Source organism: Sciurus carolinensis, chromosome 2 (assembly GCF_902686445.1).
Source record: "Sciurus carolinensis chromosome 2, mSciCar1.2, whole genome shotgun sequence".
NCBI classification, from domain to species: Eukaryota; Metazoa; Chordata; class Mammalia; order Rodentia; family Sciuridae; genus Sciurus; species Sciurus carolinensis.
The window spans coordinates 159,598,367-159,623,066 of record NC_062214.1 but is presented as its reverse complement, the minus strand read 5'-3'; the positions used below and the strand labels follow the sequence as shown (position 1 = coordinate 159,623,066).

At 38.8% G+C, this 24,700-nt stretch overlaps 1 protein-coding gene across 1 annotated transcript in view; it reads left to right on the top strand.

Annotated features, from left to right (window-relative positions):
* The first annotated feature begins 581 nt into the window (after positions 1 to 581).
* The window catches only part of Rtn1 (reticulon 1), a 219,307-nt gene continuing 195,188 nt past the window's right edge, over positions 582 to 24,700 (top strand). The window contains exon 1 of the mRNA XM_047541705.1: positions 582 to 1,067. Within this exon, the coding sequence (XP_047397661.1) occupies positions 827 to 1,067 (241 nt within the window). The 5' untranslated portion in view covers positions 582 to 826. The remainder of the gene's footprint in view (positions 1,068 to 24,700) is intronic.

Below are 24,700 nucleotides of genomic sequence, written 5' to 3'. Positions count from 1 at the left end.
ATTTTACCCTCAGGGCTGTTGGTGATGAGATCTGGAAAGCTTATTTATTTCTTTTTAAGTTTCTCCTATAGCTCATTCCAGTATTTCTGTACTCCGCTATTTCCCAGCCCCGTTTTGCAAACAGTTCAAAGCTGCAAGATTTAACCTCGGGCTTGCACGTTCTCTTGTCTCCATTTGCCACCAACATCCATGTCCACCACTTTCTCGCTCAGACCTATGTCCCCATCCACAACGGATGCTGGTCACCCTCAGAAGTGTGACCCTGAGGTCTCCAGTTTCCTTTCTTTGCCTTAGGTCCCAGAACACCAGTCGAAGCTTAACTTCTTGAGTTGGGAGGGCAGCTTGCCTAATCAGTCAGCAGCAGCTGGGGGCTGTTTCTACCTGCTGATCCTCCCTTTGTATGCCTCCCCGGATGAAGGGGAGATTCAAGTGGATTTGGCACATCCCTTAATCAGGGCCTGCCATTAGCAGGCCGGGGCTGACGTGCTCTGAAGCAGGCCATTTTCACCTGCGTAATAACAGGCTTGGGAGTAGCGGAGCAGCAGCAGCAGCAGCATCAGTGACTGGAGTAGGGGAGGAGCGCAGGCAGCGGCCGCGGCGGGGCCGGGAGGAAGAGGAGGGGGGAGGAGGAGGAGCTGAAGCGCCAAGAGCAGCAGGCAGCGCCTGGGCCCGAGTTGCAGCAGCGGCGGCGGCGGTGGCGCGGAGACTCCGCAGCCTCCCGGAGCCCAGAGTCCCGGCGGGGACAGCAGCAAGGAGCGATCGCCCGCCCAGCGACCACACCTCGGCCCCGCCAAGCCGCCGTCGCCACGCCGGGGGACCGCCAGCTATGGCCGCGCCGCCGGATCCGCAAGACGAATTGCTGCCTCTGGCCAACCCCGGGTCCCAGTGGTTCGGGGACCGGGGGGAGGGGGAGGACGAAGCAGTGACGCCGAAAGGGGCCAGGCCGGCGCCGCAGACCGACGAGCCGGGCCGGGGGTTGGGCTCCGGGACCGAGGGAGCGGCGCCGCGGGAACTGGGCTCCGGCCCCGCCCGGCCGCCGCCCGTTGCCATGGAAACTGCATCCACAGGTAAGGCGGGAGGGCGCCGTTACCCCGCAAATGGCGTCAGGTACCCAGGTCCCAGTCGGTTCTCTTCTTAACAGCTCTCCTCGGCACCTTTCTGGTGTTCCCTGCTGTTAGCACCAATCCCAACCCCGTTTCGCCAAGGGCGATTGCAAATGTGAATGAACTGGTAGAAGAAAACAGCACTTTTATTTTTCCTTAGGTTCGGAGGAAGACCGGATGCTATTGATCCCTTTATTTCATTATGTTTATTTCGGTTGAAAACATTGTCCTCACTGGCAAGCTGCAGCATCCTGACTTGCTGGTGCGCCCCGGTACAAGTTTTTCCCTCTTGTCAAGGGCTTAGGGCTGTAGGGCCGTTATGACAGGTTGTGACGGTTTTCTGGGGCGTGTTGGCGCGCACTGTGCGCGCGGGTCACAGGAGATGCTGACAACAAAGCAGCGGGTGAACCCCCTGCCCCAGGACGCGGCGGTGCTGGGCGGCGATATGGCTTTAACTCTCCTCTACCTTTCTCTCCAGGAGTCGCCACACCCTGCTCTTCCCAGTCCTCCCTCCCACACTCCCCTCCCCCACTCCCCGCGCAGAAAACAAATCCCGAGGAGTGTGTACCTACTTCTGGAGGAACAGCTTCGCAAGTGGGTTGGGAGTTGTGTCTGCCCTCACTCAGAACCTAGCTGCTCTAACGTCCCCATCTTACAGGGAGCATTGAAACTTGGAAGCCCGAAATACGGCGGGCCTGGTTGTGGGTTGGAGGGTTTGGGTAGTGGTGAGTGGACTGGACACGATTTACCAGCAGTCTAAATCCGCCCCAGCATTTGAAAATTGCCCAGGATTCGATCTCCCTTGGCTTGACTTCCTCCTCACTACCCGAGCAGACCCGTGGCTGTCAGGACCCCAGGGCTTTGGCGAATTCTGGTCAAAAGAGGCAAGAGGCGCACCCTTTGAGCCGGGGCTGCCGGCCTGGTTAGGGCTGTTTCCAGCGAGAGAAGTAGGGGGTGTTATGTTTTTCTGTTCTCCGAGAAAGCTTTGCTATGATGGAGTGGGAGTTGTTTAGTTTTGGCAATGTAGCTTCAGAAGGCCTGGGGTGGTGGGTGCTCCAGGAGGAGAAGAAAGGGGGCGGGACTGGCATATGTGCTCTTGGCAGCAGATTTTGGGAAACCCCTTTCTTAAGCCACTCCCTCTCAAGGGTTATGTGAAGTGCCTTAGGTTGTCTTAACTCTGCTCTAGTATAAAAGATCTGAGCGAGTGGGGGGGAGGGAAAGGAGGTTTGGAGAATGGGTTTATTAAAACTTGCCAATATTTTGAGCAGAAAAGAAAAAAAGTGGGGACCGTGTACAAGCAAAAGGAGGAGGAGGTGGTGGTGGAGGAGAAGAGAAAAGTGAAAAGAAGAAGGAAAGAACTCAAATGCTGAAACCCCCATTTGTCATATATTAATTGTTACAGGAGGGGTGGTTAAGTCTAAGAGGCTATCCAACCTCTCTTCAGTTTCGGTACTGAAATGAAGAGAAAGCAAAACATAATTGGCAAAAGAAGATGACAAATGATAATAGACAAAGGAAGGTAGTTTTTGTCATTACCATTCTTTACTGAGGGCAACTCATAGTTCAGAACCTTTATCCCCTAAAAGATTAATTATTTCTTCATAAACATTGCCTGCCTCCCATTAGTTCAGTACGGTTATGTTACTGAAGGTAAGGAAACCAAGTGTCCTGTGTTTAGTAACATACTATTCACTAAAATGTGTTATTACATATAAAATACTTAGCATATTATTAGTGCAACAAATGTGCTAATATCAATTATGTTTCTAAGTTTGGGTGGAGAAGGAGAATGAAGCCTATATTTATTTGCCTGCTTATATAGAAATGTTTTAGTTTATTATTGTTGTTTGAAGAAATTTCTAATATTGTGGTTCAGTGGTCATTGTTTTATATCATATATTTCCTATAAAGTAGACTGATGGCCTGCTATAAGAGACCTAAGTACTAGTAATAATAGCCAAATAAATAACCACATCTTGAAAAATCCAGACCAGATCTGGGCCAGCTTCCTTGTCTGTTACTTTGGCAGTTCTATTGCAATAAGCAAAAATCAGAAGGTGAATCATCAACTGTATTAGAGACAAAGGTAGCCTATTATGCACACTGATTTACTCTGCATTTTAAAAACTTATTTTTGGCTTATAAGCATAAATTAATTTTCTCACTGTGTTGGAGGCTGGGAAGTCTAAGACCAAGGTACCAACAGATTCACATCTTACTCCTAAAAAGTTGTTATTTTAGCTGTGTACTCACATGGCCATAGCTGCTTTATTATTATCTTCAAGAATGGTGCTCTTTGGGACCCTAAGTTAAACTAAGAAGCAACTTAGACTTTCAGTGCCATATACTGTAAGCAGATTTTATTTCTTTTTTCAGATAGAATATTAAAATGTAAGATAGATACTGGGGTTTGAAATTTTTTTTTTTTGAGAAACACCACCAATCATACCATCTGGACAGACATTCTGTTATTTATTTTTATACATTGATGTTAATTAAAGTTTACAAAGAAATATTTCCCAAAATATTTCTCAGTAATGCCCTGAAATGTATATTTTTTAAACATAATTAAAGCTGTACTATAAAACCCCAGTCAGTACTATATATTCAGGTATTCTCATTAATTTGGTTCCTTTATGGCATGAAAATATTCTCAACAAAAAGTGACACTCTCTTCTTAAGTTACCCTTTTAATGTCTGACGTCGATAGTGAACTTGTGAAATGGTATCTATGGTCAAGTGAATATTTAATATGCCATACGTTGACTACAACATGTTAGACTTGTTGATCATGAAGCACTGCCATCATCTAATAACTATCCAAAAGATATTAAGAACCACTGTTTTGTTTTCTCATGAAGTTATTTTATTCCTGGAAACTATTCAAAAGGAGCATACAATAACAAAAGGATAGAAGAATGGCTCTTTGTTTAAAGAAAGAATTTAAAATAGAACATTTGAACAAAATGAAATGGTGAGAAGTTAACTCATTGTCTGCTTTGGAAATTAGCTAATTGACTGCTTCATGCATGGCTGCTTCATGCATGGAAGGAAGGCAAAATGAAGAACAGGATGGAGAATGGTCAGGAGAAATCAGTCTAATGTGGTTTGCTCCAGTGATTTTGGCTATGGGTAATTTGACTTAAATTTCTAGATAATTGCAAAACAAATTTACATTACTTCAACCTCGGAGTTTATAAATTTGTAATTTTCAAATGCTAAATTTGATGTGCTATTAGAAAGTGGTTATCAGTCTATCATTATTTAAATAGCATTGAGAATGTTTTATGCATCCACTGTTTAATATAATAAATCTAGAGAACTATGATACATTAACTGATCATCATCTTCATTTGGAGACTGAATTGACTGTCTTTGCTTTTGGCATGTGTTTGATAGATGTATGGGCATTTTTATTTGGAATCTTTTCTAGTATAATCCTCTTCAGAAGGTGTCAATCCCAATCTTTTGTTTTCTTTCATCTTGAAATGGGAAGAAGCACTATACTTTTCTTTGGCAATTTATTAAAGAACATATAAGAAAGATAAAAGTTTGGAAACCTAGTGCAATGTATATATCTGGGCAATAGTCTCTGTATACAATCAATGACATTTCTGGCAATAAGTATAGTACATGCCCCTTAATATAGGGAATTCAAGTTAAGTTAAATTAAAATTTAGAAACACTTTATATCTTTAAAATATATTGAAAAATAGATCTTATCAAGGTTTTTATCGTAACTTTCTCTTCATGAACACACCATTCCAGGAACCCACCCTGATCTTTGCACCTCAGATACACTGAAGGCTTTCTTGTCCTCATCTTTTCCAGGCTGACCATCAACTTCTAATTTGGAGAGGTTTGTGGGTTTTTAAAAATTTTACAGAGTTGTTGATTATCTTGCCCATTATACTGTCTATCCTGGGTAGCATGGATTACAGAGAGTTTTTGTTATCTGTAAAGTGAGAAACCATTGCAGTTCAATTCAACTTAGTAAACATTTACTAAATGCCTCCTTTGTGAAAGGACCTCTGCTAAATATAGATTACAGATTCCTAGAACATGTGTACCTTTCTGTTTCACATTAGTGTGTAGTTTAGTCAAACATTTTCTTTTGTATCATTTTCAGCTTCCTCATTCCCAAGTCATTACTGAGAAATTTGACTAGAAGGGCATTATATTATAAAACCCCAAGGGCACAAGGGCATGAGTTAGTTTTCTGAGGTTGGCACAGAATAAATAAATATGAACATGTCTTGCTCAGACTGAAAAGTTTTGGAAAATAGAAGTATCTTTCCACTCCTCTATCACCTATCTCATTCTGTGCTTCTTTAGAGAATATAATTACTAAGGAGGGAGCTTTGTAAAAGGTACTGGGAAATTTGTAGAGCAATGAAAAGAAAAGACATAGTTAAAGACAATGTATCTACTCATGAAGCTCTCCACTAAAGACTTTATATAAAGGACATGGTCAAAAAATGAAGGACAACCAGTTTTGTTTGTTTAGATACTATTTGAGGGCAAAGAGAACAGTGAGAAGGACATGAAGAAGAGAGGTCACTGTGGAAAATGCAGCAGAAATAGTGTATGAGAAAAGAGAGGGAGGAGCATCTTAATTAATGTTTAATCCATACGACTTAAAATGAATAGTGACTTAAAGCTGGAAAAGCAAAAACATATGGGAGGAGAGATTGGGAGCCCAGGAGAAGTAAATGAAGGTAAAATTATGTATTACTGCTGTGATGATATGAGTTTTCTGGGCAGCTTTAAAGTCAGACTGAGTATCTTTGTAGAATAAGACTGATTCCAGAAAAGTTAAAATGGGTAAGTGATTTTAAAAAAAGAGGGAAATGGTGGATTTTTAAACTTTATAAGTCAAATGTTATTTGATGTTGATTGCTGGTAGAATCTAAGAATGCATTGTAATGCCAAATATTGGTATATTCTTTGAAGTGAAGGAATATGTCAATCACTAGTAATTCCCATTGAATTACTAAAAAATAATGCTTAAAAAATTTTCTCCTTTTTCATATTATGAGTCACCATCATATATATAGCATTTACTATGCTCAGTAACTATACGAAGCATTCAATTTACAAAAGATGTAGAAAGCATGCTATTTAATTTTGTAAATAGCACAAAATTTCAAAAGATGATCAATATGCTACAGAATAACATTGCTGTAAAAAAAATCTTGATTTTAGTGTTTACCCAAAAGCAACAAGATAAACTCTTTTTATTAAAATCATTTTAACCCTAATTAAAAATATTTTTTCAGGGTAGGAAATGCATGCGTATGGTATTAAAATTTAAAAGATACAAAAGGGTATACAGAGAAAAGGATATGTTACTCATATCTTTTAGCTGATCATTCCTCTCTCCAAAGGTAACCACTGTTATAAATTTTAGCAAGAGAGCATAACTTAATTAATCTGTGATTGCAGTATTACTTATTGAACCCTTATTATATGACAGGCATTGTTCTTTTTTTTTTTTTTTTTTTTTTTGCGGTACTGGGGATCGAACTCAAGGCCTTGTGCTTGCAAGGCAAGCACTCTACCAGCTGAGCTATCTCCCCAGCCCTGACAGGCATTGTTCTAAACACTAAAGATAGAGAAAAAAAAGGAAACAGATAAAATTCATCTCCCATACAATATATGTTTATTGTGGGGGAAGAAGGGAGGAGGGAGGGGAGACCAAGGACAGAAAATATTTGTCAAGGATTGATAAGTACTGTGGAGAAAGTTAAAACAGAGTAACAGAAGTGAGGGGGATAGTCAAAGAAGGCCTCTTTGATAAGGTGTCATCGAAACAGAGACTTAAAGGAAGCGACAGGACAAGTGTGCAGGTACCTGGCAGAAGATCATTTTAGGAAGAGGGAATAGTCCTGGTGTGAGTGTGCCTGGCACATTCAGGAAGCAGCAGAAAGGAGCATGAAGTGGAGCTAACAAGGGAAGAATGGTAGGAGATGAGCTCAGGGTGAGGGGTAGTAGGCAGATTAGGTTCTGTAGGCTCTTGTAACAGCTTTGGATATTACTATGAATGCAATGGAAACCACTGGAAAGTTTTTAGTAGAAAGGGAGCATGTTTAGAGTTAATATTAAAGTCAAGTGGTCACTGTGTTGAGAATCTAATGTGAGGATGATGGTGGTAGGTGTGGAATAAGAATGACCAATCAGTAGGCCATTGCAATAGTCTGAGCAAGAGATTGTGGAGGCTTGTCCCAGAGTGATAGCATTGGAGGAGGTGAAAAGTAGTTGGATTCTAGATATAATCTGTTTGTAAGTTCTGAAGCTAATGGTATATCCTAATCAGTTGTGAATGGGATATGACAGAAAGGGGGATGCCCTTGATAGTGGGACCCCAGCCCCTTCCTCTGCCTCTTTTGTGTCCTGACATGAGGTGAGCAGCTTTGCTCTGCCTCATGCTACCATCATGATGTGCTGCACCAATCCCAAAGCAACAGGGCCAATTGGGGACTGAAATGTCCAAAACAATGAACCCAAATAAACCTTTTTTCTTTATATATGGGTTGTCTCATGTATTTGTTATGGTAATGGAAAGATATCTAACACAAATGATTCAATAGGCAGGAAAAGACTAATGATGCAGGAAAGAGAGGGGAGATTACCCACAATTATTCCCCTGAGTAGGTGAGAGGAAATAGATCCAGGGTGCAATAGAAGGTGGATTTTAGACATGGACAGTTCATGGATATGACGATGTGGGGTGGAAGTTCTCTTCTGACTGCTTCTCTTTTAATGAATAAAATAGGAAACAAGGTCAACAGCAGAGTGAATGCTGGAGTCTTGAGAAAAAGGGGGGAAATTTAACATTATCCTCTAGGAGAATGGAAGAATGAAAGGACTAAGTAAGATTATAGAAATTCCAAACAGTCCTTGGAGCTCACTTGGAATTGGTGGCCATGAGCTTAAAGGGAGACAAGTTACTACATATGTTATCTTTTTTTTTTTTTTTCTCCAGTCACATTCAGTCCTAAGTGTTGGTTTGGAGTAGGTGGATGGTTGGATTGGTTTTGGCTTTGGTTTCCCAGTGAGCATGACAGGAATAGAGGAGTGCTGGATTTAAGGCTGTATGCAAGGGAGTACATACATGAATGGGGAGGAAGGAAAAAGCACAGAGAAAAGTGGTATGAACAGTGGATTTTATATGTTGGCAGGGTTGCTGGAGTAAGGGTACTAGAGTAAGGAAACTAAAAGAATACGAGGTGGTGATTTTAGAGTTGGGGTATTTGAGATAGAGATTAGAAAGGAAGTGGGAGACTGAGATCACAAGGAGGACAAGGTTATTGGAGGAGTAGAGTCCAGAAGAATGATGAGGGCAGGAGTGAAATGATCGCCTGTGTGATTACTGACACCACCAGAAACCATAACAAATATTGCAGCATGACAGTGAACCAGGTACCAACTGATATCTTTAAGAAAGGACATAATAGCTTTGGTTTCAACTCTAGATCTAGTTTCTAAGGAGAGAGAAGAACAGTGGACTGTAAAATTAAAAATGTAAAATCCTGACTGTAAGATCTGCAAACTCTGTTTAACTTGTATAGAATATAGGAGATGCTACTTAAAACAGTTCATGGTGGAGGGGGTTGGGAACATTGAGGGTGGTAATTAACTAAATGTGATCTAGTGGTGTGGTGAAATTGCTAAAATACCTTCTATAATCTCAGGTAATATTAATAGAACATCTCTGTACAAGGTAATAGATCCCTCTGTCCTAAGCAGGACAAAATTGAGTCTTGTACCAAAGGGTAGATGCCATGCTTTGAGAGACATTGATGAGTTATAATATGGTGATACAAGGAAAACTAGAATAGTGAGACTTTTGGAAAACAAATTGAGAAATGACTGAAAAAAACTGAGAATTTTTAGCAAGAAGAAAAGAAAGATCTGATACTTAAATCCAACTACCAGAAAAACTTGCAGGAAGCAGAAGAAGACAACTGGACCCAGGTGACTTCAAAGGATAGAATTGGGACTAGTGATTTGGAGAAGCAGATTTCTGCTTAATGAAAGAAAATGTTATAGTAATTAGAACCCAAAATGAGACAGTTTGTCTCCCAGTTACTGATGTCAAAGCAAAAGTGAGGTTGCTGTTTTGATGCAAAAAATTTGGGATGGAATGCATTAGGTATGTCAAGATCTTTATATCTTCCTAAAAGAGAATAGTGCCACTAACATTACATTGTTTTTATTACATTACACGGTATCTATTATGTTATTACATATTTCTCAAAAGCAAAAAGCACACTAATGAAACCAATGTCCATCATAGGAACCATAGTTAACTTCAAAATGATGACTTAAAATGTATTCTCCAAAAAAATGTAGCTGCCTTTAAGTTCTTCTCTAATACTCCATTGGCAAGAAAACTCCATAATGTAATACTCAACTTCTTAAAAGTGTTGCAATTTTATCTAATTTTAGGTTATTTACCTAACTATGAAACATGTTATCTAAAAGTTTCTCTTTTACTTATTCTTTCTCTGGAACAATCTTCCTTTTTAAACTAGTAGATCTAGTTCCATAAATACTCAACATAAAATAAGCACATAAAATGTTTTGGAAATTCATTAAATAGTTTTTCAATCTAAAAAGAACCAAATGATTTTCCCCTTGCTCCTCTACCTCATTATATATTTATGGAGAATTATTCACTTTAAGACCATGTTTACTGGTTGCCTGAAGAACGTTCATGTCCAATCCCCAAATTGAATTTCCTAATTTATCTACTGCATGAGATTTTTATAAAACCAGTTATAGATCAAATTCTTGCTTTTTGGATGTGGACAATTTGTTGAACATCTTATGTACTTCATGATATCTAGAACTTTGTTTTATGTGTTCATTTAAATAAACAACTCTTGGACAACAGATAATTGTGTGAATTTGAGTTATTATTGATCTAGTTGACAGGGATAATGATAAAAACCAATGTTGTGTTTACCTCTGGCATAACTTTAACTCTGAAAAATTGGGGCTTCTCAAAATGTGATCTGCAGCCTGCCTGCTTCAGGATCATAGGGGGTCGTCCTATGCCAAGGGAAACAAACCTACCAAATGAAGATTAAAACTTTAAGACACACTGATTTATTGAGCTTCCCTCTTATGCTTGGGATTCTGCTAGGAGCCCTGGGGAACAGAGGAACATGAGTGATATCCTCTATTCCTACTTCCTCCTGAGCTAGTTGGGAGGTGTGGCTGACTCACACTAAACAAAGGTAAACAACTCAGGTCAGTGTAGCCAGAAGCTTAGATGGATGATACAAGGTCTATGTGCAACAGGAATTTCATGATTTTAAGGATTCCAAACTACCTGGTTTCTTGAAAGGGGCAAGGTGCAGCTTACAACTACATGACGGAAGAGGAACAGGCAGAAGTGAGCAGATAGGCAGATACAGTGAAAGATGCATGGATGGTGATGTGGGGATAAGAAGTGATGAGGCATTTTGCCTACTCAACCAGGTGGAAAAAGACAGATTTGGGAGGGTCTGAAAGCTATTCACAGGACTCTAGACTCTTTTACCATGATTCTGGGATCTTTGCAGATTTATATACAGGGGAAGCAATACTATAGAGTTGTGTGAGGGAAGAATGGATGATATTGAAACCTGTGAGTTTTGCTGAAAGAAGGCTGACCCAAAAGCATCAATTAAAGGGCCTTGACCATGGAACAAAGAGGAAGGTACATGGGAGAAAAGATGAGTGACTTCACAGGAACATTCAATAGGGCTTTGGGGCTGACAGAATATGGGGAATGAGGGGAGAAATGAATCAAAAATGTTTTATGCCCTGTGGGTGGGAGAACGTTGGTGCTGTAGAGGGTGGGAGCAGGAACTGGTTGGGGTATGAGGATAATGAATTCATTTTTATTCCTGTGGGACTTGAAATGAAGACAAATCATTTGAGTGGAAATCTCTACTTGGCAATTGCAGATAAAGACATAGATTTTGGAGATGAAAACAGGATTGTTGATATGATAGAAAGTTAGAAGAAAGGCCATAGAATAAATTAGTTTTTAAAAGAGCATTTATGTGGAATGGGAAAAAACAGGACCAAGTTCATAGCAAGAACTCCTTCCGTTTTTTAGCTGAGTGGCTTCAGGCTTAATTTCTGTAAGCCCCAGATTCTTTATATGCTTATACATTTTTAGATATTTGTAGAGTGTCTTGTAGTCAAATGGTAACTGCTCTCATTATTATAATTCTACAGAAGCCAAGATGTTATGGTTTGGAATGAGCCCTGACTGAGAAATCAGATTTATCTAGTTTGGGCTTTGGCACCTAATATTATGTCAATGTGGGCAAGTGCTACGTCTGCATCGTGCTTCAGCCTAAATATATAACATGGGCACAACACTGCCCATCTTATAGAGCTGCTGTGGAGATAACATGAGGCAACACAAGGAGGGACATGCAAATGACAAGTAACTACATCTTAATAGCATCTGAAAGGTGCTATTAATGTCAGATGCAGAAGAAATTCAGAGCAAAGATTGAGGAAAGTCATGCTACCTCAGCCCTCGGTGGGTTTTAATAAAAAAATGGTTGTTGTGCTTAGCTGGACCTCAGTCAAATAATAATGGGGACTGGCAGGAAGCAAAGAAAAATGTAAAGTGGGAGAAGTTGGTTCTGGCAATCCACATTGGAAAATTTTGGGTAGGAGGAGTGCAGTAGAAGTGGGAACCCACTGCATTTGCCACGTCCTAATGAGTGATCTGTTACTGGATTAAGACTGAGGTGTGCCCATGAGGCCAGCTGGAGTGAGGGAGGATGGCAGATGGGATCTATTCTGATTCTCCTGCTCAGTCGAAGGGCAATACGTGTAGGAAGCTCTCCCAGGTATGCCCGGGAGCTGGTCTGGATAGGCTGCCTCTCATACCAGAGAGGGTGTACAATGAAGGACCATACCTGCTACCCCCCCAGCAGGCTTAAATCAACTGGCCCTGTGGTCTTTGGGGAATCTGTGGCTTACTCTCACGGTTCAGTAGGTTAGTCTTCCATAAATACACTAATGCTCTGAGATGATGAAACAGGCATACTATTCCTATGCCTCCTGCTATAAACAGTAAAAACCCTGAATGTTAAATATAAAATAAATATAAAAAGACGACAATGTGGAGAGAAGGCATACTTCCTAAGGAACTTAGTGCCTGAGGAAGGACACAGCAGTGAGTTCTCTTGAGTTTTTGTTCTTTATATATCTCAGACTGGATACTGGACAAGACACCAACCAGAAAATACCAATGAGCATAAGCAAAATCACCCACAAACAAAACAAAAGAAAAACTCTTTCTCTCCAGAAAAGAGACCAGGAAAGGGGCAACCTACCAAGAAAGAAAGCTTATAGAAAATAAATGCTCTCTTTATTGAGTCAAACACTATGAAATAAATAGGTCCCATTCCCACTGCAAAGTGGAGACTTCACCCTTCTGAGGTGATAAGAGGCCCTCGGGAGCAAAGGCTAGCTTGTCTGCCAGTCAGCATAGTGTCGGAAGCAGCCTAGACAGGCGCAGGAGATTCACTGCTGCAGGATGGTAATAAGGCTGAGGAGAAAACCTGATTTCCATCTTCATCTGCCAGTAACAAGGCACTACCCTTCTTCGCTGGCTCATGTGACATTTAAATAAGATTCTTCATCTCCTAATCCCCAAATATTCAGGTTTTAATTGAAAATCAATTGTTAGGCTAAGAAGCAGGAAGGTGTGAACTCGAATGACAAAAAAACAGTCAGTGTCAAAATAAGAGACATTACTTGACAAACATTTTAAAGAAGCTATCACAAAAATGCTATAATAAGCAATTATAAATATGCATGAAACAATAAAACATAGAAAGTCACAGTAAAGAAATAAAAAGTCTCATCCAATAAGTGCAAGTTATAAATAGTTCAATGAAAAATTTTAGAACAAAATATAACTGAAAGAATTAAACAACAATGACCTAGTATGTGGGCTGAACAATAGAATGGAGAGGAGAGAAGACAGGATCCATCAACTTGAAGATAAATAATAGAAATGATCCATGTGAACAATAGAGAAAAATCAGGCTGAAAATAAAAACAGATAAATTATAAAATTCTTTCACTCTACAGCACAAGAATGTTTATAGGACTTGTTCCCTTTTTTAAATGTTGGTCCAAATATGGGATTTGAGGGAAATAACTGAATACTACTGCTCTAAGTCTTTGAGATATTTTCCACATTTATAAAACTCTGGTTTCTAATCCTGTATTTATATATACATTAATTATGAGCATACATGAGCTAAATTATATTTACATATATAGGTAATATTTACATAGCACTTAAAATGTATTCTGAACTCTTTACATTTAATCTTTACTACCACATAATGCAGGAAATATGGTTATTTACCCCGCTTTACTAATGAGGAAACAGATTATGTGATATGTCTAAGGTTACACAGCTAGTAAGCGGCAGCATCAGGATTTGAGCCTCAATATTCTGGATTTGAAGTCTGTCCCCTTAATAATCTCATTCATGCTATTTTAGACTTTGCTTGTGCAGTGTCTATTTTATAATCTGGGCAGTGAAAGTTGCAAATTAAGGCTTTAATCTGCATGAAATATATTTGGACTAGAGTGAGTATGAAACTGGGTAGGGATAGGGAATGGTGGCCAAAACTTAGGTTGATAGAATCTGGGAATTCTTAAGAACCTCAGTCCAAAGCAATGATTAGTTACATTTAAGAAGTAGAAAAATTGGCAAAATCCTGCAGTAGATCCCCAAACTTACTGCTTGGATAGAATAGAAAGGCCATGGATGGTAGAACTGCAGCACAAGTAAAGAAAAATAAATGAATAAAGCAGAGACTTTAGTTCACTGTAAGTTAACACTGAGACAGTGGAGTGACACAGCTACCCCTGAGAGGATGAACTGTTGGTCTCATTAACTCAAAATGCCCAGAACAAGTATAAGAGCTGTGCTTAGCTCTCGAAGGGCTGGATCATGTGCAAAGTCCTGGGTGCACTGAATGTCAGGGAAGAAATGGCAGTAGAACTTGACTCTGGTAGGAAGAGCTGAGAATTTATAGCCTGCACAAGAGAAGACAGGATAGGTTATGGCAGTTGTCTAAAAATACACAGTGTCATCAAATATCATAGTGACTTGGCAGGACCTGTCTGTGTGACTCTGGAGGATGGAGCTGTGGCCAATCAGAAGTGGCAGGGAAAGGATTATGGTTCAGTATCATTAGAACTGTAAAATATGAAAATAATCTAGTCTATTCCATCTGGTAGTGGAATTCTTGTCATTGGAGGTATACATTCAGAATTGGACTGGTCACTTCTATGGCAGAGGGTAATAGAAGATACTTCAGTAATTCTAATCTTTATATTTTCAGGATTATAGACTCCCACTGGGGAATTTCATGTAAACTTTGGAATCTCTGCCTCGGAAAATACACTTAAACATAACATTTTGCACACAGATTCTGGTTTTTTTCAGAAGTCTTTTATGGATAGAGGAATGAAATAACTTTCTAACTCTAAGAACTCAATGATTCTAGATACTTTCAAGGGCAGTAGTTCCATGGTTTATAAAATGTCACTGAGTCATCTATTTATTTGTTCAACAAATATTTGTTAAGCATTTACACACATAAGATATGAAGTTGAGTAGATGATATTTAAGTACATAATAAAAATATAAAAGTAAATGCAGTAAAATAGCAATATGAGTTAGACTATGAGAGAGAACAGTCTAAATTAGAGGAAATATCTGCATTCCATAAATGTTGTTTTATTAATTTAAAAAATATACTTTAATTGCAAGTATAGGATGCTTCCTATGCACAAACAGCTTCTAAACATGTTAACTCTTCCTCCGACAACACTGTGGCCCGGCTATCATTACTTGAATTAGTATGAATTTTGGAGTTGCCACTAATCACACTGTTGGTTTGTTTCACAAAACATTTATTATAAATACTACAAGAGCAAATTGCAACCAAGCATTTTTAATGACCAATTCTGAACTCATGTGAGCTTTTTAAAATTAAGTTCACCGTGCCAGAGAAGCGTTTCTATTTTATATTTCAAGAAGTGTGAGAAAGAAAAAATTCCTAAATTGTACTTTGGTTTGTCCCCCAAGGGTTCACGTGCTGGAAGGTTGGTTATGTGGAGATGATAGAACCTTTAAGATGTGCAGCTTAGTGGAAGGAAATTAGGTCATGGGGGCTCCACTCTCACGAATAGATTAATGCTGTCTTGAGGCAGCAGACCAGGTCTCCTGTGAGTGGATTAGTTCCCATAAGAACAGGTGGTCACAAAGTGAGAACATACCCTGCCGTGGCCCTTTATGCACATGGCAAGTTCCCTTTCTGCTTCTGTGTCATGTTGTGATGCAGCTAGGGGATTCTTACTGGAGGAGCTCCATGCTGTCTGGACTTTCTAACCACCAGCATTATGAGTTAAATAAAACTTTTTTCCTTTATATTTTGCTCAGTCTCAGATATTTTACTATAGCAATGCAAAATAAATGAAATATATTACTTCCTTGAAACTGTACAATCTTTTAAAGTCAAAATTTCTCATTGATAAATTAGATGTTTGTATATAAGGAATCTCATAATCAAGTGTTGATTTGTTTCTATACATAGTGTGAAGGAATTAAAAATATGTTTTGAAGAAGAGAGGCAATAATATCCTTCTGGAGAAATAAGCCCTAGAAATAGTCTATCTTAAAAGTAATGCACTGGAGTAGGGAATGAATGGGGTGGGTCATCAAGGCTCTTTGTGTTCCTTATTTTTCAAATGTAGCACTGTTTTGGGCCCAGTTTTTATTTAACTGCAATAATAATTCCCAGGAACATTGATCCCTAAAAGAAATCTTTGCTAAAAACAAAAAACTTTACCATTCTTGCCAGACAGGGGGCATCAAGGTCAACCTTTAATTGCATCTCTTAATACATAATGATTAAGAAACATTTCCTGAGAGTGATGATTATGTTTCCATCTGTGTGGAAATATCTTTTGGATAGTGAATAATAAGTTCCATTATATAATCACATTATTATGAGTCTTATAGAGCCTTAGCATAATTTTCTGTTTTTAAAAGGGAAAGTTGGTACCCAGGTTGATCACAAGCACCTGGAACACTAATTTGCTTGTTTACTTTCTCCCCACAAGGGGTTCTGCACTGCAGGAAAAAAGAAAGTCAGTAGAAAACTGTATAAGTAAAAGAGGACTTAATTTTTGTTCACTTAGTGAAATAGAATTGTTCAACTCCAGTCTTGTTTTAAAATTGTGAATAGGATAATAAAAGAAATATAATAAGAAAAAAATATTCACAATCCCATCTTCTCTGCAAGTTCTTAGTGCCAACCTCATGGCAGTTTGAGGATTCAATGAGTGAGGATTTGTGAAGTACTTGAATAGTCCTTGAGACACAGTAAGGACTATACAAATGTTTGTTATTTTTATTATTTTTTTGATTCTCTGTCAATTTTTGGCCATTTGCTAATTAATCACTCACCTTTTAAAAGTGCTTTAGAATGGATACAGAACTCATATCATTTACTGAGTGTTCCTCATTTTACAAATGAGGACTCCGAGCAAGACCAAGGTCGCAGCTCCAACTCCCAAGGCTCATGCTGTCTCTGTTGTGCCACACTGCCTTTCTGTCTTCGAAATGCAATGCAAAGAAAAATGAAACCGTCTCAGAAGACAGGAAAGCCAGGCCATGGGATTCAGCTTCACTTTCAAGAAAGGAATGAAGTAATCGAAGAGTCTCAGCTGGAGAAATAGAAGGAAAGATACAGGGAGGAGAGAGGTAAAGGTGGAGAAGAGACAGACCCAGTGGCAGTGGGATGGATGGTGTCGGGGAAAGACGGTGTTGGCTTGATCTGTGCACTGGACACAAATAGACCAAGAGGAGAGGAGGTGGGAAGCAGAAAAAGGAGGAGTTACACAGGAAAGAAATAGGGAGGGAGGGATGCCCTCTGAAGAAGAAAAAACAAACAAACAAAAGAAAAGAGTGGATTTGTAAAGAAGAAAAAAAGATAAATAGACAAAAAGTCTTTCCTAAGTTCTAGAATTAAGAGTAAGAGAGTGGGAGCCCTTGCCTTTACTTTCCTCAGAAATTGTAATTCACATGTTTACAATTGCTTAGATCCACATGCTACAAGAAACTTTTTAAGTGGGGACCCCAGAGGCCCCTAGGGTCAGGGGCAAGAGCTGTTCCTAGGGTTCTCTACAGGGCTCCCCAGAGCTTTCTCACCCTCATGCTGAATAAAATCAAGCAGTGGGTTGAGTCAGGCCTGTGGGCTGAATGTTCCTTCCTCACCCTGGGGAGTTTCCAAAGGACTCACATTATCTAATTATCCAAATAAAGAAGAATTTAGCTTAGGATTTCCTCCAGATATAAGAGATTATTTATATAAATTCCCCTTCTGCACTACTAGCCATGAGATTTCCAAATGCAGTGTTTGGATGGCAATGCAGGGAATTAATTGGTTTTTCTTTTACTACATTCAGATCTGAAAATGTATTCTCTACCTTGATTGGGGAACAGGGAATAGTTAAAGAAAGAGAGAAAATAGATAAAACTAAAGAAGTAAACATTTATTTGGCACCTAGTTCTAGGCAAACAGGTGCTAAGATAAACACTTCATATACTTTCTTAGATTAGCTATATGGTCCAATGGCCTGTTGAATATATAGCAGAGTATCAAACTATTATTTGGTTAATCTGAGTAGGAGTGGCAACGAATTTGCATATTTTAATTTGCTTCCTTCCAAGGATATAAACAGTATAAAAAAGGAGTCTTCCAGTGAGTTCCCACTACGCTGATCAGGATTTCCCCTGAACCAGATACTGAGGTTCAAGTTTTAGCTGGTAACAAATGTGCATTTTTAGGAATACTTATTTAAGTTACATCCTTCCTAGGGAACCTGTTGAAATAGTTGAGGTCTGGGGTCTACCTGTCCTTTCTTCAATGTTGATTTGTGTACATGTTTGTGTTCCTGTTGTGTCAAGTGAACTAGTGTTTGTTTCTGCTTATCTAATCTGGTCCTCAAGGCACAGAGGTTAGGTCTTCAATAGTCTCTGTAGTCCTTAGAAGACATTTAAGTCTATAAGTGTCAGAATTTCATAATTTGATGTTTCATCCTTTTTTGGGGGGGAGTAACATAAAATGGTTTAAATGCCATATTGAGATCATAGCACATTTTTAAAAGTTTAAAAAGTTCACAGAATCAATGACTATTCAAAGACTTGAGAAGTAGGATTTGGATCTTTTATGTGGAACTCATATGACCAATCTTAAGTCAATCAAAGTATAAATTCTTCCTCCTATTTATATGAGTTATAACAATAATCAGCAAAAATTTTATATCATACCATTTTGAATTTTCTTAAAAACTCTATCGCATGATAACTTTAAAAAAATCTTGACAGATACAATTAAAACTATTTGGTGATAAATGAATTCTGTTAACATTTTTAAAATTAATTGGATGAATGTCCTTGATATGGCATACAATTATCCTGAGAATTTATGTAATGAAATATAGTAGTTTGTGCTGAGATTAGTTTGACACAATTGCCATTAGCAGTGCCTCCTCCTTACCACCTGTCAGCTTTCCCTGGCAGCTCTGCCCTCAAAAGGCAGATGCTGCATTGGGATGGTGTTCATTACAAGTTAAAGCCTCTTTTTCTGTTAATAATAGATTAATAATGGTGAATTAATCTTTGCTTAGTTTGTGGAGAGCAAGACATCATGGTCTTTTCAGTTCTATTCTAGCCCTTGGAAATATGATCAGTTACTTCAAGTGAGGCTCCAATGAAGTGGGGCTTTTTAAAAAGTGGGTTTGTGCAGGGTGAAAAAGTGATTTCTGGCACCCCAGCAAAAGTGCCTGGCTGGAAGTCTTCATAGGTGATGGGATTTGTAAATAAATCCTGGGCTCTGGCTTGTGTCCTAACTGCTGCGTGGGTGAGCTGTGATGGCTGCCTTAGTTTCTACGTGACCTTGCCTACACATGTGTGACAAAAATGTCTGTGGGTTCAGCAGTTAGAGCAGTTCAAAAAGGAAGGTAGTGTGAAGCAGGGCATTCCCTATTACTTGAGGGGTTCCGGCAGTATTCAAGTATTCTTTGTATTCCTTTTATCAGAATTTTGTCAGGATTCTATGATATTATGATAAAGCAGGGAATTGTTATGTCCTAAATCCTGTGAATGACTTTGAAATGATATCTGTACATTTAAAATACTGGGTTGAGTATGACTTATCCAAAATGCTGTACCAGAAGTGTCTTGGACTTTTAGAATTTGAAATATTTTTACATATGCATAAGGAGATATTTTAGAGATGGGACCCAAGTCTAAACACAAAATTTGTTTCAAATGTGTCTTATACACATAATCTGAAGGTAATTTTGTAAATAGTTTAACTAATTTTGTGTGTTAAACAAAGTTTCACGGTGTGGGATTTTCCACTTGTGGCCATCATGATGTTACTCGAAAAGTTTCAGATTTTAGTGCATTTTGAATATTGGATTTTTGGATTAGGAAACCCCAACCTGTGTTGGAGTTTTATACCTTTAGCTAAAACTTGCATTTGTACATTTGGGCAGAACAAAATAGAAACAACCTAAATTAATGAGTAATTTTAAAACTTTTAAGCATATGCTATTTGTTTTATTTCTGGGCATGTTCAGACAAAATGTCTTTGACAAATGGGATGGAAACATGATTAATCATTATGTATATTAAAGTACTATTGTAGACAAAATATTTTATAAAGGAGCGTTCATAAGAGAAAATACTAGAAAGGTATTAATTATTTATTGTTTTATAATTACATGCCCACTAACATGGTACGTACTATGGATATAAAGTTTTAACAGTCCTCAAGGAATTTATAGTCTAATGAAGGAGAGGAGATAAAGCAACACATTTTAATGTGAAGAAACATGGTAGAAGTAGGTGTATCATGCTATGTTAGGTATTGAAACAGAATGGAAAGTCAGAAAGCTTTTTACGGGAAATGGTTCTGGAATGGAGTTTTAATGGATGAGAAATTAGCAAGATAAGGAATGGCAAAAACTTCAGAGACAGCAGCACCATTTAAAACCATGTCTTTCACTTCTTGGCATCTTTTCCTCCCTCCCTCCCTTCTGGCTTCCAGACTTTCTGGGTTCTAGAAAGGCAATGAAGTAGTATTGAACTCTTTCTTTGTGTTTGCTTTTAAACCTCTAGATTATTCCTGCTTCATAAGCAAAATCATTCTCTTCAAAGCTTTCACTTTTCTTAGAGGGTATATGACTTTCGGAATTGCACAGACTGTGAACCTTAAACAGGTATGCAGACACCTGGCTAAGGACCAAGGACACTCAGAGCCAGAAGAGACAAAGTCAAATTTCTCCTGCAGAAAGCTATTCAAAACACTATTTTTGTTACCAAAAGGAAAAAAAAAAGCATGGAGGTGTAAAAATCATAATCCTTTAAATGTGAAACTTGAATAAATTTCTTACTGTGTGGGCCCAGGCCCTTGACATACACACTATTTTTTCCCATTATGCTATTTAGTGGGAAACTACTGAGAAATGATGAGCAGAAAGGTGTCTGGGTAGGTGGTCTGGGGGGAGTATTGAGACCTCAGGAGCAAGGTGACAGATGAGTGTGTGTATGCATGTGTGTGTGGTGCACATTTATGTGTGTTTGTGAACATGTATGTGAATAGCCAACTCTGGTCCATGGATGTAGCAGCATAGATATGGACATGGCAAGAGAACAGTGTTGTAAAGGAAGCTGGAGTTAATGAATGTTGTCTGCCTTGAGTGAAAAATGAGAAGGGAGAAAAGTTGTAGTGGGGTCTCTGAGCCCAGTTCTCTTCTTGCTTCATCCTCATTCTGTAATATCAAGGACTTTTTCTTGTGTCCCAATCTGGTTCACATCCTGCAACAACTCACCTTGAGCTTGTTGCTTACATACATCAGGGCTGTTATTACAGACAGTTTTCAGGCTTTCTGTAATTGTTTCAAATTGAGGTTTTTAAATGTAGAGACTTCATCATCTGCATGCTCTTAGTTCCAGCTCCTGCACTCCTAATCTGCTACAGTGCAGGTATGAATGATGCTGGCATTTAGGAGTTTTTTTTTTTTCCTCTATAGAATTGTCCACGGAAGCTGCTTGAAGTAACTTCTTTTTAATGGACCTTAATAATTTCACATGCTGGAAAATTGAGATGGTGGTGGGCACTCTAGGGAAAGGTTCTGTGAGTATGTATGAGCAGAGTTGTAAAACTGGCATGATTAGATGCTGAAAAGAAGATATTCATGTGTCTACATTCTCCTTGGGAAAGGGATGGTGAGAAGGGAAGATGAGAATGAAATGGTGGACCTACCATACAGAGCTTCACATTTTATCTCTGTTAACAGCATAGAGGCATTTGAGGAGCTCTCAGATGTGTGTTAGGAAACCACTCTGACAGTGCGCGGGCTGGAATGGAGCTTGATGCTGTCTGGGGCTTAGTTGAGAGGTTTCCTCAGCAGTCCAAATGAGATGCAGTGAGGCCAAGCAAGAGGGTTTAGAATTTTTATGAAATACAGTGCATAGAACTTGGAGATAAAAAAGTCTTAAAATTTATTTAAGTTTCTGGCTCAGACATGTGGGTGGATGATGATGCTGTTAAGTGAGATGTGGATACAGGAAGAGAAAATCAATGTAAAACCCTTTCAAAGATCAGAGCACTCCATTGCAAATGTAACCTATTAATATTAAAATATTTCACTGAATTATAAGGTAATGGCCATCAATAGTGCTGATTGTACAGATACAGAGAAACTATCAGGAACATAAGTATAGTGTTTTTATAACACCATACAAAAGATGCAAACTATGAACCCTTTCAATTTAAAACTTTTAATTGACACAGGATTCCTACGATGTCAGGTTCATTTATAAGGTAATTAAATTTTACTTCGGTTGTAGATCTTACTTTATTATCATTTTCTGATATGGAGAAACATTAACTGGCTCTACCAACTAATTATAAATTGATTGAACAATTACATTCTTGCAATATCATTATTTACCATCCATAAATATTAACTAAAATTTTAAGACTTACTGGAGAGGGGAAATAAAGTTTGCTAAATGCTAATAAGATCTATCACAAATGCCCCTAATTATATATTTACTCATTTCATTTATTTATTAAATAAAACAACAGAATGATTCATTATTTATTGATCTTCCCCAAGTGGTTATCTTTTAAAAATATAATTATGGTAAAAGGAACATAATATTTACATCTTAATAATTTTTCAGCATGTTTTAGTTAGCTTTTTCCCTACTGTGACCAAAAGCCCTGACAAGAATAATTTCAGAGAAGAAAAAAATCTATTTGGTGCTCACTGTTTCAGAGGTCTCAGTCCATGGGCCGCTGGCTCCATTGTTCTGGGCCCTAGGTAAGGCAGAACATCATGGGGGAAAAGGAAAGCAGCTCAGTACATAGCCACTAGGAAGCAAGAGAGGGTCCTACTCATCAGAGACAAAATATAAACCCCAGTGTCTTGCCCCCAGTGACCCACCTTCTCCAGCCACACCTGCCTACAGTTACCACTCAGTTAATCCACTCAAGTGAACTAATGCACTGATTAGATTAAGGCTGTCCCAACCCAATCATTTCACCTCTAAACTTTCTTGTACTGTCTCACACATGAGTTTTTGGGGGACGCCTCATATCTAACCATAGCAAAGTGTGTAGTTCATGGTGTTAAGTACATTCAGACTTTTGTGCAACAATCACCACCACTCATCCCCATTGATCGTTCTGTAACTAATAAACTCCAACTCCCTGTCCTACTCCCCTGGCCCCTAGCAACCAACCACCATTATACTTTATATATCTGGGAACTTGACTACCCTAGGAGAACTCATTACTATTTACACAAAAGAGAATAATATTGTTTCTTTAGAAATTCTTGACGGTTGTGTAGACTGGCATAGCCCGTTGCATTGTCAGGACTTCTGGTAAAAGGTTTCTAAGCATCACAGTGCATTGGGTATACTGAGAAGATAGCTTATTGGTGAACTTGGGACAAGTCCCTCCTGTACTTCCCAGTTCAGATTCAGATCTAAAGACAAATCAGCTGTCTCCTGACAGGTGGTGGCAAGTGAAAGCAGTGTTTGAGAGAACAGTGTCTGGGGTAGCTTTGTCCGCGTTTGAACCCTGAGCTACCATTTTATTTTCTAATTGTGCAAACTCAGGCAAGTGGGGAGTCTCAGTTTCTTCATCTTAACTCAATATAATTTGCCTTATTGTTGTGAAGTTTCAATGAGCTGCTATATGTAAAAGCATTTGAACAGAGTCCAGCATACCAGAGGCATTTAGTCAATGTTAAATCCTATTAATTCTCACCTGTAAACTTTCTTACATTGTCTCAGTTGAACTGTTGCTTCTTATACCTCATAAGCCAGTCTGAACTGATCAGGTAACATGGTTGGACCATGATTATGGCATATTTTAAGACTCTGCCACAGTGTTTTCTAAAATCAGTTAGAACTGGAATGTAAAATTTGAACATGGTTAGTAAAGTTTCTGAGGTTTTACTTTGAGCCCAACATGTTTTTTTTTTTTTAATTTTGATAATGGAAATATGAAATGTGAGAATTCTTATGGCCTAATTATGATGAGTCACAACCCCATGCACTATCTCAAAAGATTGTGAATTAAAGCATCACACAGTAGAAGGTAGCTCAGGTTCTTCCTGTCTTTCTCCAGAATGGGATCATTCTGCTCCAACCCTTTAATTGATTGCTCTGGTGGAATATGCAGAAGGTCCCTCCACCCCCACCCCACTCTTATGATTTATTCTCATTACAGTTTCACAGACTAAAACAGAGTTGTTCTTGCTCATAGACCTGAGATTTTGACTTTCACATACACCCAGTGTTTTCTACTTGACATGGTAAGGCAAGGCATGTTCATACCAGCAATTTTGTATTCAGAAACTAGAATTAACACTTGGGAAGACCTGATTCATTTTTTTTTGTGCTTAGGAACTTTGTGTTCCGAAGGCTTTGTCTGATTCTCACTTCTGCATCACTAGTACCTAGATCTAGAATCAGTACCTAGATTAATGCTCAGCATATGAGGATGTTCAAAATAAACTGATTGATGAGTAAATGGATAAATAAATGGTTAGTTTTCTTTCATGGAGTATGAGGAAAAGCTCACAGGGAGACATTTAGAAGCAAAAAATTTAAGCCCTTCAATTTTGGAGAACTCTGTGTAGTTATTCCACTTTCAAGGTGCCAAAGCTTCTTCACAGAATTTCACCTTCTTCACTTTTGTAGTTTTCCATTTTAAAATGCTTTTCCTACTTATTTTCTCTTTCCTTTTATATGATAGTAAGGCAATTATAATAATCCCATTTTTGTCCCCTTTCTATTCCCAAAGTCATATTTATGAGACCTGTGAAACTGTGCTTGCGGAACACCTACAAGCTCTCCTTGTTCTGCCCAGACAGCATGGGTTCCTCCATTGCTAAGCCAGTCTGCTTTCTTGCAGAGAGGCAGGGAGCAAGGGAGTCCCAAGAGGATACCG